This window comes from Danio rerio, chromosome 8, assembly GCF_049306965.1.
Source record: "Danio rerio strain Tuebingen ecotype United States chromosome 8, GRCz12tu, whole genome shotgun sequence".
Lineage (NCBI taxonomy): Eukaryota > Metazoa > Chordata > Actinopteri > Cypriniformes > Danionidae > Danio > Danio rerio.
Window position 1 is genome coordinate 40,235,568 of NC_133183.1, and position 11,175 is coordinate 40,246,742.

At 53.3% G+C, this 11,175-nt stretch overlaps 1 protein-coding gene across 1 annotated transcript; it reads right to left on the reverse strand.

Annotated features, from left to right (window-relative positions):
• Positions 1-252: 252 nt before the first annotated feature.
• On the reverse strand, positions 253-2,102 carry LOC141375872 (E3 ubiquitin-protein ligase RBBP6-like). Its single transcript, XM_073910876.1, has 6 exons — positions 1,691-2,102; positions 1,401-1,497; positions 1,222-1,297; positions 987-1,075; positions 608-747; positions 253-512 (listed from the first exon to the last, which is right to left on the reverse strand). Exons 1-5 carry the CDS (start codon positions 1,848-1,850, stop codon positions 648-650), a joined length of 522 nt encoding a protein of 173 aa, XP_073766977.1. The 5' UTR covers positions 1,851-2,102; the 3' UTR covers positions 253-512; positions 608-647.
• Between the last annotated feature and the right edge of the window lie 9,073 nt (positions 2,103-11,175).

Here is an 11,175-nt window from a genome sequence, read left to right on the forward strand (position 1 = left end):
GCACTAATAGTGTACTCAACACTTTACACTGACATTTGAAGGATCACCTGACATTAAAGACTGAAGTAAGAACGCTGAAAAAAACCCATCAGATTTTAGCCCAGAAGAGTTTCTCTTTTCCTAAATTAAAGCAAAACTTCATAATATTGTGTTTATGAATTCATTCGTGTGTGTGTGTGTGTGTGTGTGTGTGTGTGTGTGTGTGTGTGTGTTGCACTGCTGGAGTGAAGGTTAACCAGTCCACACAGTTCATGCGGCTATAATCTTTATTATCTTTTATTAATAAACTATGTACAATATTTACACGTCGGCTCCAGGTCTCTTGGATGAAGGTCTCTCAGCGACGTGGTCTCTTCTGGTCGCCGCGCGTCTCTGGTGAAGATGGGGAGCGGGACCGTTTCCCTCCGGCGTCCCGGACCGAAGATGCCGCACCTGCTGAGGACGAGGAGGGCAAAGGCTCGGTCTGGCAGGAGAAGGACGGCCTCTTTCTCTTCTCAGCAGCATAGGCCTCACTGAACAGATCGAGCGCAAACACACACAAGCAGACATCATGTGAGATTTGGACAAACACTAGAACATGCGGCTATGCCAAGTACAGTTTACTCACGCGTCTATGATGGGAATGACGTATCGGCCGCTGCCGTCTATCATGACTCCCTTTCGGTCTGGGTCGTCCACCTCCAACAGGAAGCTGCGGGGAATCCCTGTGCTCTCCCGAATGCGCTTGTGCGGAGCGGAGCGGCTGCCCTGTGAATTGAGGAGTGACAGTCAAACTCTGAGCAAACAATCTGACTGATGAGGACAAGAGCTCAAGTTCACAGCAACCGTGAGCTTGGAAAACCCAGTTTACACATTAGTGGGGCAGTGCCTAATGTGGTGTCCCGGGATCCCAAGCAGCCTCATGGCCTCACTAGTGAATATCAGAACCATGAGAATCAGCTCAGACATTTCTCATAAAGCAAACCTGTCAGTGTCTGAACGCTCACCTGCTGGAGTAGTAGCACAGGCTGGACTGGTACATCACCGCTTTCAGCTTGTCCTCCTCTGACGCCTTTGCCTCAGCCAGATTCTCAGTCTGTTTCACAGGCATTTGCACATTTGAATCTTTTTCACCCTCAACCCTTCAAACAATCTCAAATCTCCCTAAGAAGCTGAGTGCGTGTGCGTATATTGTGTGCTTTACATTGCGTTTTGCTATTGTGCTATTCATTTGTTCAATACCTTCAACAACTGCTCCAGTGAGAGGAGTGAAGGATCAGCTCTAGGTGAAGGTTCACGCCAGCGTCCAGCTTGATGTCTGCAAAACAAAGGAGCTTGTGTGACTAAAACACCAGGGACAGACCAGGAGTCTTCATATAACATCTAACAGAGGACGCGTGTGCTCATTTCACAGCACTTACCCAACAAATCTTCTGTTTGAGGACTTCAGTCCCGCCGCAGGGATCCGTCTGATGATGACCGACGTGTTTTTAGGGATGAGAGCATCATCTGTGTATTCTGACAGCAAAATAAAATCAGAATCAGCACATAATTATGGAGCACGGTATACTTTGAGAGCCATTAGCCTTTTAAAACAGTCAAAACATCACTACATGTCAGCATCAGCACCACCTTACAGCTTCCAGAAGTGTCTGATATAACGCATCTAATGTTAGCGTAGAACAGTTGAAGTGTCTTTTCCTCAACTCACCTTCATCAGTCTGGGCGTTGCTGATCTTCAGCTGGCAGAACTTCAGCCTCTTGCTCCTCATGATCTGCCGCTTCAGCTCCCCCGCGCTGATGTTGAGGCCTTCAAACTGGAGCGAGTCGTAGGTAAGTCGACTCTGGAACCTGTAGTGAACACAAGACATACTGAACACAAACACAAAGCACAGCGTAATAAAGAGGGTCAAACCTGAGTGATGGGAACAGCAGGCGATCAATCGACGTATCCAACGATCAATAATATCGATAATCTGGAAAAATTGTCACGAAGGACGCAGAGATCAGATGCCAATCGACACAGCGAGATTCAAACAACACCCACATAACCGTTGTCATGGATGCTGATGATCAAGTGACGTAACGCGAACGAACATCCGGCAATATTATTATTTATTATTGTTATTATTATTATTATTATTATTATTATTATTAATAGTAGTAGTAGTAAAATCATTGCGATAATTATAATAAAATAAGTAGTAGAAGAGCTGGTTATCTCTGAATAATACACAGCAGCGTTTCCCTACATAACACGAACGATTCAGGCCATCGCAAAGAAGACTCGGGTGAGTCGATGATTCAGTGATTGATTCAACTGTCCGTTCAGCGGCCTCTTGCTACCACCTATTGGGATTTTATCTTTTTTCGTTTTTAAAAGTACTTTGACACTTATTAAAAGCACCTTCAAATGCAAGTATGATAAAAATGAATTAACACTCCTTAAGCTCATAATTTTCTTTATGCATTCGTCATTTTAAATGTAAGTATTGCATTATTACTTGCATTTGATTCCCATTAAAACACTTTATAATAAAAAGAATTATAATTAGCATTGATTGGACAACATAAAATGATTCTTCAAAAACAAACAAACAAAATGTACAGCATTAGCACAAAACTATAGATTTTTGAAAAGATTCTAATATCAAACAAAAAATTCTAAAAACAAATAGAAAAAAACCCCGGCGACAATTCAGCATAAACACATATACATAGCCTACATTAAATAAATAAATAAAATGATGAGGTCACTGCTTCGAGCCTCGGCTGGGCCAATTGGCATTTCTGTGTGGAGTTTGCATGTTCTCCTTGTGTTCGCGTGAGTTTCCTCTGTGTGCACAGGTTTCCCCCACAGTCCAAAGACATGCGCTGTAAGTGAATTGAATAATCTAAATTGACCGTAGTGTATGTGTGTGCATGAGTGTGTATGGGTGTTTCCCAGTCATGGGTTGCAGCTGAAAAGGCATTCGCTGTGTAAAACATTTGCTGGATAAGTTGGCGGTTCATTCCTCTGTGGCGACCCCAGAATTATAAAGGGATTAAGCCGAAAAGAAAATGAATGAATGAATGAATGATTGAATGAATAAATGAATGAATGAATGAATGAATGAATGAATGAATAAGTTATGCAAGTGATATTTTCAAACTTCAGACTCTCATTGAATTTATGTCCTTTCTATAATCATACTGTTGTTGTTTCCCTCAAACTACTAGCTACTATTACTGCTACTACTACTTTTTTTTAATTAAATTTCATTCCAAATGGGACCATGTAAAATTATATCAAGCACTGTGATTATGCATTGCACTGAAATAAGCTGTAGTCCCTTGGCTGCAGTCCAGTCCTAATGTTACAAATAAATCAATAAAACATTAAATATATTAAGTTTTACACATCCAAGCCATAGGAAACAACAAAAATAATGACCAGTTGGGCAAGATCATGTCAGTGTAACTGAGTTAAATTAGGACATAATTTCAGTTTTGATTCATCAATCACAGGTCTAATGTGTTCTTTGCCTCATACGGATCAGTTTTGTAGACATATTATAAACATGTTCCTTACATTTGATGTATCATGTAATTCTATTGATCTGCATTGTAAAATTATATTGCCTTCACAAACAACACTACTGGAGAATACAGGCAAAACTTTTTTTTTTTTTTTTTTTTGAAAACGGAACTCCACTTTGTTTAGTTATTCAATGGTTTTTTTAGTTTGCTCTCAGGGTTTCCTTGCCTGTCACTTACATACCTTTTTGCTATCAAATGAGTAAAATCCACTGGTTTGATGGCCTTGGAAGTTTGAAGTCTTTTATTTAGGCAGAAAATAGTTAATTTATGTGTCAAATAATGTTACAGAACAATGATTTGATACCCATTGGGTATTAAAAATAGATACCACTTTACTGTAATTAAATTACACAATGTCATGGGCCATGCAGGTTTTCTTAACACATTTTTAATATTCCACAAGGACGAAGTATCCCTTTATGAAGATTGTGATAAGTGTGAACCTACAAAGACAAGGAAAAAACACAAACATGAGTTTATACACACTAACAGGCTTTGAGCATTCTCAAATATACAAAGGCAAGGCAAGGCAAATTTTATTTATAGAGCACAATTTTATACAACCAAAGTTGATCCAAAGTAAGTTACTATGAGATAAAATATTGTATTAAAAATGTAAGAAAAAGGAAATATATTTATATATGTAATACTAAAATACAGATTAGAAATTACATGTATGAGTCATTCAAAGGCAAGGGAGTAAAAATACACCTTCAAGTTAGATTTAAAAGTGTCCGAGGATGGAGAGATCCTAATGTTCAATGGCAAGTCCAGGGAGAGAGTTGGAACCCTGGGTAGCTTGCTGGGGTCAGAGACCCCTAGGTGGAGGGTAAGGGGGCACCCTGGGGCCTATACTGCAAGTCCAGGGAGAGAGGTGGACCCCTGGGTAGCTTGCTGGGATCAGAGACCCCTAGGTGGAGGGCAAGGGGGCACCTTGGGGCCTATAATACAAGTCAAGGGAGAGGTGGACCCCTAGGTAGCTTGCTGGGGTCAGACACAAGTAGGTGGAGGTCAAGAGGGCACCCTGGGGCCTATACTGCAAGTCCAGGGAGAGAGGTGGCGCCCTGGGTAGCTTGCTTGGGATCAGAGACCCCTAGGTGGAGGGCAAGGGGGCACCCTTAGGCCTATACTGCAAGTCAAGGGAGAGAAGTGGACCCCTGGGTTGATTGCTTGGGTCAGAGACCCCTAGGTGGAAGGCAAGGGGGCACCCTGGGGCCTATATTGCAAGTCCAGGGAGAGAGGTGGACCCCTGGGTAGCTTGCTTTGGTCAGAGACCCCTAGGTGGAGGGCAAGGGGGCACCCTGGGGCCTATACTGCAAGTTTAGGGAGAGAGGTGGACCCCTGGGTAGCTTTCTGGGGTCAGAGACCCCTAGGTGGAGGGCAAGGGGGCACCCTGGGGCCTATTTCTGTAAGTCCAGGGAGAGAGGTGGACCCCTAGGTAGCTTGCTGGAATCAGAGTCCCCTAGCTGGAGGGAAAAGGGGCACCCTGGGGCCTAAACTGCTTGTCCAGGGAGAGAGTTGGACCCCTGGGCAGCTTGCTGGGGTCAGAGACCCCTAGCTGAAGGGCAAGGGGGCACCCTGGGGCCTATACTGCAAGTCCAGGGAGAGAGGAGGACCCCTGGGTAGCTTGCTGGGGTCAGAGAATCCTAGATGGAGTGCAAGGGGCACCCTGGGGCCTATACTGCAAGTCCAGGGAGAGAAGTAGACCCCTGGGTAGCTTGCTGGGGTCAGAGACTCTTAGGTGGAGGGCAAGGGGCATCCTGGGGCCTATACTGCAAGTCAAGGGAGAGAAGTGGACCCCTGGGTAGCTTGCTTTGGTCAGAGATTTCTAGGTGGAGGGCAAGGGGGCACTATGGGGCCTATACTACAAACCCAGGGAGAGAGTTGGACCCCTGGGTAGCTTGCTTGGGTCAGAGACCCCTAGGTGGAGGGCAAGGGGGCACCCTGGGGCCTATACTGCACGTCCAGGGAGAGAGGTGGACCCCCGGGTAGCTTGCTTTGGTCAGAGACCCCTAGGTGGAGGGCAAGGGGGCACCCTGGGGCCTACACTGCAAGTCCAGGGAGAGAAGTGGACCCCTAGGTAGCTTGCTGGAGTCAGAGGCCCCTAGGTGGAGAGAAAGGGGGCACCCTGGGGACTAAACTGCAAGTCCAGTTAGAGAGTTGGACCCCTGGGCAGCTTGCTGGGGTCAGAGACCCCTAGGTGGAGGGCAAGGGGGCACCCTGGGGCCTATACTGCAAGTCCAGGGAGAGAGGTGGACCCCTGGGTAGCTTGCTTGGGATCAGAGACCCCTAGGTGGAGGGCAAGGGGGCACCCTGGGCCTATACTGCAAGTCCAGGGAGAGAGGTAGAGCCCTGGATAGCTTGCTGGGGTCGGAGACTCCTAGGTGGAGGGCAAGGGGGCACCCTGGGGCCTATACTGCAAGTCCAGGGAGAGAGGTGGACCCCTAGGTAGCTTGCTGGAGTCAGAGGCCCCTAGGTGGAGGGCAAGGGGGCACCCAGGGGCCTAAACTGCAAGTCCAGGGAGAGAGTTGGACCCCTGGGCAGCTTGCTAGGGTCAGAGACCCCTAGGTGGAGGGCAAGTGGGCACCCTGGGGCCTATACTGCAAGTCCAGGGAGAGAAATGGACCCCTGGGTAGCTTGCTGGGGTCAGAGACCTCTAGGTCGAGGGCAAGGGGGCACCCTGGGGCCTACACTGCAAGTCCAGGGAGAGATGTGGACCCCTGGGTAGCTTGCTGCGGTCAGAGACCCCTAGGTGGAGGGCAAGGGGGCACCCTGGGGCCTACACTGCAAGTCCAGGGAGAGAGGTGGACCCCTGGGTAGCTTGCTGGGGTCAGAGACCCCTAGATGGAACGCAAGGGGGCACCCTGGGGCCTATACTGCAAGTCAAGGGAGAGAAGTGGACCCCTGGGTAGCTTGTTGGGGTCAGAGACTCTTAGGTGGAGGGCAAGGGGGCATCCTGGGGCCTATACTGCAAGTCAAGGGAGAGAAGTGGACTCCTGGGTAGCTTGCAGGGGTCAGAGGCCTCTAGGTGGAGGGCAAGAGGGCACTATGGGGCCTATACTACAAACCCAGGGAGAGAGATGGACCCCTGGGTAGCTTGCTTGGGTAAGAGACCCCTAGGTGGAGGGCAAGGGTGCACCCTGGGGCCTATACTGCAAGTCCAGGGAGAGAGGTGGACCCCTGGGTAGCTTGCTTTGGTCAGAGACTTCTAGGTGGAGGACAAGGGGGCACCCTGGGGTCTATACTGCAAGTTCAGGGAAAGAAGTGGACCCCTAGGTAGCTTGCTGGAGTCAGAGGCCCCTAGGTGGAGAGAAAGGGGGCACCCTGGGGCCTAAACTGCAAGTCCAGTTAGAGAGTTGGACCCCTGGGCAGCTTGCTGGGGTTAGAGACCCCTAGGTGGAGGGCAAGGGGGCACCCTGGGGCCTATACTGCAAGTCAAGGGAGAGAAGTGGACCCCTGGGTAGCTTGCTGGGGTCAGATACCCCTAGGTGGAGGGCAAGGGGGCACCCTGGGCCTATTCTGCAAGTCCAGGGAGAGAGGTAGACCCCTGGATAGCTTGCTGGGGTCGGAGACCCCTAGGTGGAGGGCAAGGGGGCACCCTCGGACCTATACTGCAAGTCCAGGGAGAGAGGTGGACCCCTAGGTAGCTTGCTGGAGTCAGAGGCCCCTAGGTGGAGGTGAAAGGAGCACCATGGGGCCTAAACTGCAAGTCCAGGGAGAGAAGTGGACCCCTGGGTAGCTTGCTGGGGTCAGAGGCCTCTAGGTGGAGGGCAAGGGGGCACCCTGGGGCCTATACTGCAAGTCCAGGGAGAGGGGTGGACCCCTGGGTAGCTTGCTTTGGTCAGAGACTTCTAGGGGGAGGGCAAAGGGGCACCCTGGGGCCTATAATGCAAGTCCAGGGAGAGAGGTGGACCCCTGGGTAGCTTGCTGGGGTCTGAGACCCCTAGGTGGAGGGCAAGGGGGCACCCTGGGGCCTATTTCTGCAAGTTCAGGGAGAGAAGTGGACCCCTAGGTAGCTTGCTGGAGTCAGAGGCCCCTAGGTGGAGGGAAAGGGGGCACCCTGGGGCCTAAACTGCAAGTCCAGGGAGAGAGTTGGACCCCTGGGCAGCTTGCTAGGGTCAGAGACCCCTAGGTGGAGGGCAAGGGGGCACCCTGGGGCCTATTTCTGCAAGTCCAGGGAGAGAAGTGGACCCCTGGGTAGCTTGCTGCGGTCAGAGACCCCTAGGTGGAGGGCAAGGGGGCACCCTGGGGCCTACACTGCAAGTCCAGGAAAAGAGGTGGACCCTTGGGTAGCTTGCTGGGGTCAGAGACCCCTAGATGGAGCGCAAGGGGGCACCTTGGGGCCTATACTGCAAGTCCAGGGAGAGAAGTAGACCCCTGGGTAGCTTTCTGGGATCAGAGACTCTTAGGTGGAGGGCAAGGGGGCATCCTGGGGTCTATACTGCAAGTCAAGGGAGAGAAGTGGACCCCTGGGTAGCTTGCTGGGGTCAGAGGCCTCTAGGTGGAGGGCAAGGGGGCACTATGGGGCCTATACTGCAAGTCCAGGGAGAGAAGTGGACCCCTACGTAGCTTGCTGGAGTCAGAGGCCCCTAGGTGGACGGAAATGGGGCACCCTGGGGCCTACACTGCAAGTCCAGGGAGAGAGGTGGACCCCTGGGTAGCTTGCTGCGGTCAGAGACCCCTAGGTGGAGGGCAAGGGGGCACCCTGGGGCCTATACTGCAAGTCCAGGGAGAGAAGTGGACCCCTACGTAGCTTGCTGGAGTCAGAGGCCCCTAGTTGGACGGAAATGGGGCACCCTGGGGCCTACACTGCAAGTCCAGGGAGAGAGGTGGACCCCTGGGTAGCTTGCTGGGGTCAGAGACCCCTAGGTGGAGGGCAAGGGGGCACCCTAGGCCTATTCTGCAAGTCCAGGGAGAGAAGTGGACCCCTGGGTAGCTTGCTGGGGTCAGAGACCCCTAGATGGAGCGCAAGGGGGCACCCTGGGGCCTATACTGCAAGTCCAGGGAGAGAAGTAGACCCCTTTGTAGCTTGCTGGGATCAGAGACTCTTAGGTGGAGGGCAAGGGGGCACCCTGGGGCCTATAATGCAAGTCCAGGGAGAGAGGTGGACCCCTGGGTAGCTTGCTTTGGTCAGAGGCCTCTAGGTGGAGGGCAAGGGGGCACCCTGGGGCCTATACTGCAAGTCCAGGGAGAGAAGTGGACCCCTAGGTAGCTTGCTGGAGTCAGAGGCTCCTAAGTGGAGAGAAAGGGGGCACACTGGGGCCTACACTGCAAGTCCAGGAAGAGAGGTGGACCCCTGGGTAGCTTGCTGCGGTCAGAGACCCCTAGGTGGAGGGCAAGGGGGCACACTGGGGCCTACACTGCAAGTCCAGGAAGAGAGGTGGACCCCTGGGTAGCTTGCTGCGGTCAGAGACCCCTAGGTGGAGGGCAAGGGGGCACACTGGGGCCTACACTGCAAGTCCAGGAAGAGAGGTGGACCCTTGGGTAGCTTGCTGGGGTCAGAGACCCCTAGGTGGAGGGCAAGGGGGCACCCTGGGCCTATACTGCAAGTCCAAGGAGAGAGGTAGACCCCTGGACAGCTTGCTGGGGTAAGAGACCCCTAGGTGGAGGGCAAGGGGGCACCCTGGGGCCTATACTGCAAGTCCAGGGAGAGAGGTGGACCCCTAGGTAGCTTGCTGTATTCAGAGGCCCCTAGGTGGAGGGCAAGGGGGACCCTGGGTCCTAAACTGCAAGTCCAGGGAGAGAGTAGGACCCCTGGGCAGCTTGCTAGGGTCAGAGACCCCTGGGTGGAGGGCAAGGGGGACCCTGGGTCCTAAACTGCAAGTCCAGGGAGAGAGTTGGACCCCTGGGCAGCTTGCTAGGGTCAGAGACCCCTGGGTGGAGGGCAAGGGGGCACCCTGGGGCCTATATTGCAAGTCCAGGGAAAGAGGTGGACCCCTGGGTAGCTTGCTTTGGTCAGAGACCCCTAGGTGGAGGGCAAAGGGGCACCCTGGGGCCTATACTGCAAGTCTAGGGAGAGAGGTGGACCCCTGTGTAACTTGCTGGGGTCAGAGAACCCTAGGTGGAAGGCAAGGGGGCACCCTGGGGCCTTTACTGCAAGTCCAGGGAGAGAGGTGGACCCCTGGGTAGCTTGCTTTGGTCAGAGACCCCTAGGTGGAGGGCAAGGGGGCACCCTGGGGCCTATACTGCAAGTCTAGGGAGAGATGTGGACCTCTGGGTAGCTTGCTGGGGTCAGAGACCCCTGGGTGGAGGGCAAGGGGGCACCCTGGGGCCTATACTGCAAGACCAGGGAGAGAGGTTGGTCCCCTGGGTAGCTTGCTTTGGTCAGAGACTTCTAGGTGGAGGGCAAGGGGGCACCCTCGGACCTATACTGCAAGTCCAGGGAGAGAGGTGGACCCCTAGGTAGCTTGCTGGAGTCAGAGGCCCGTAGGTGGAGGGAAAGGAGGCACCCTGGGGCCTAAACTGCAAGTCCAGGGAGAGAAGTGGACCCCTGGGTAGCTTGCTGGGGTCAGAGGCCTCTAGGTGGAGGGCAAGGGGGCACTATGGGGCCTATACTACAAACCCAGGGAGAGATATGGACCCCTGGGTAGCTTGCTTATGTAAGAGACCCCTAGCTGGAGGGCAAGGGGGCACCCTGGGGCCTATACTGCAAGTCCAGGGAGAGAGGTGGACCCCTGGGTAGCTTGCTTTGGTCAGAGACTTCTAGAGGGAGGGCAAGGGGGCACCCTGGGGCCTAAAGTGCAAGTCCAGGGAGAGAGGTGGACCCCTGGGTAGCTTGCTGGGGTCTGAGACCCCTAGGTGGAGGGCAAGGGGGCACCCTGGGGCCTATTTCTGCAAGTCCAGAGAGGGATGTGGACGCCTGGGTGGCTTGCTGGGGTCAAAGGCCCCTAGGTGGAAGGCCAGGGCTCACCCTGGGGCCTATGCTGCAAGTCCAGGGAGAGAGGTGGACCCCTGGGTAGCATGCTGGGGTCAGAGGCCCCTAGTTGGAGGGCCAGGGGGCACCCTAAGGCCTATACTTTATGTCCAGGGAAAGAGGTAGACCCCTGGGTAGCTTGCTGGGGTCAGAGGCCCCTATGTAGAAGGCCAGGGGGCACCCTGGGGCCCCTACTGCAAGTCCAGGGGGAGAGGTGGACCCCTGAGTAACTTGCTGTGGTCAGAGGCCCCTAGGTGGAGGGCCAGGGGGCAACCCGGGGCCTATACTGCAAGTCCAAGGAGAGAGGTGGACCCCTGGGTAGCTTGCAGGCGTCTGAGGCCAATATGTGGAGGGCCAGGGGGCACCCTGGGGCCTCTACTGCAAGTCCAGGGAGAGTTGTGGACCCCTAGGTAACATGCAGGGGTCAGAGGCCCCTAGGTGGAGGGCCTGTCGGCAGCCTGCGGCCTCTATTGCAAGTCCAGGGAGAGAGGTGGACCCCTGGGTAGCTTGCTGGGGTCAGAGTCCCCTAGGTAGAAGCCCAGGGGGCACCCTGGGGCCTCTACTGCAAGTCCAGAGAGGGATGTGGACGCATGGGTGGCTTGCTGGGGTCAAAGGCCCCTAGGTGGAGGGCCAGGGCTCACCCTGGGGCCTATGCTGCAAGTCCAGGGAGAGAGGTGGACCCCTGGGTAGCATGCTGGGGTCAG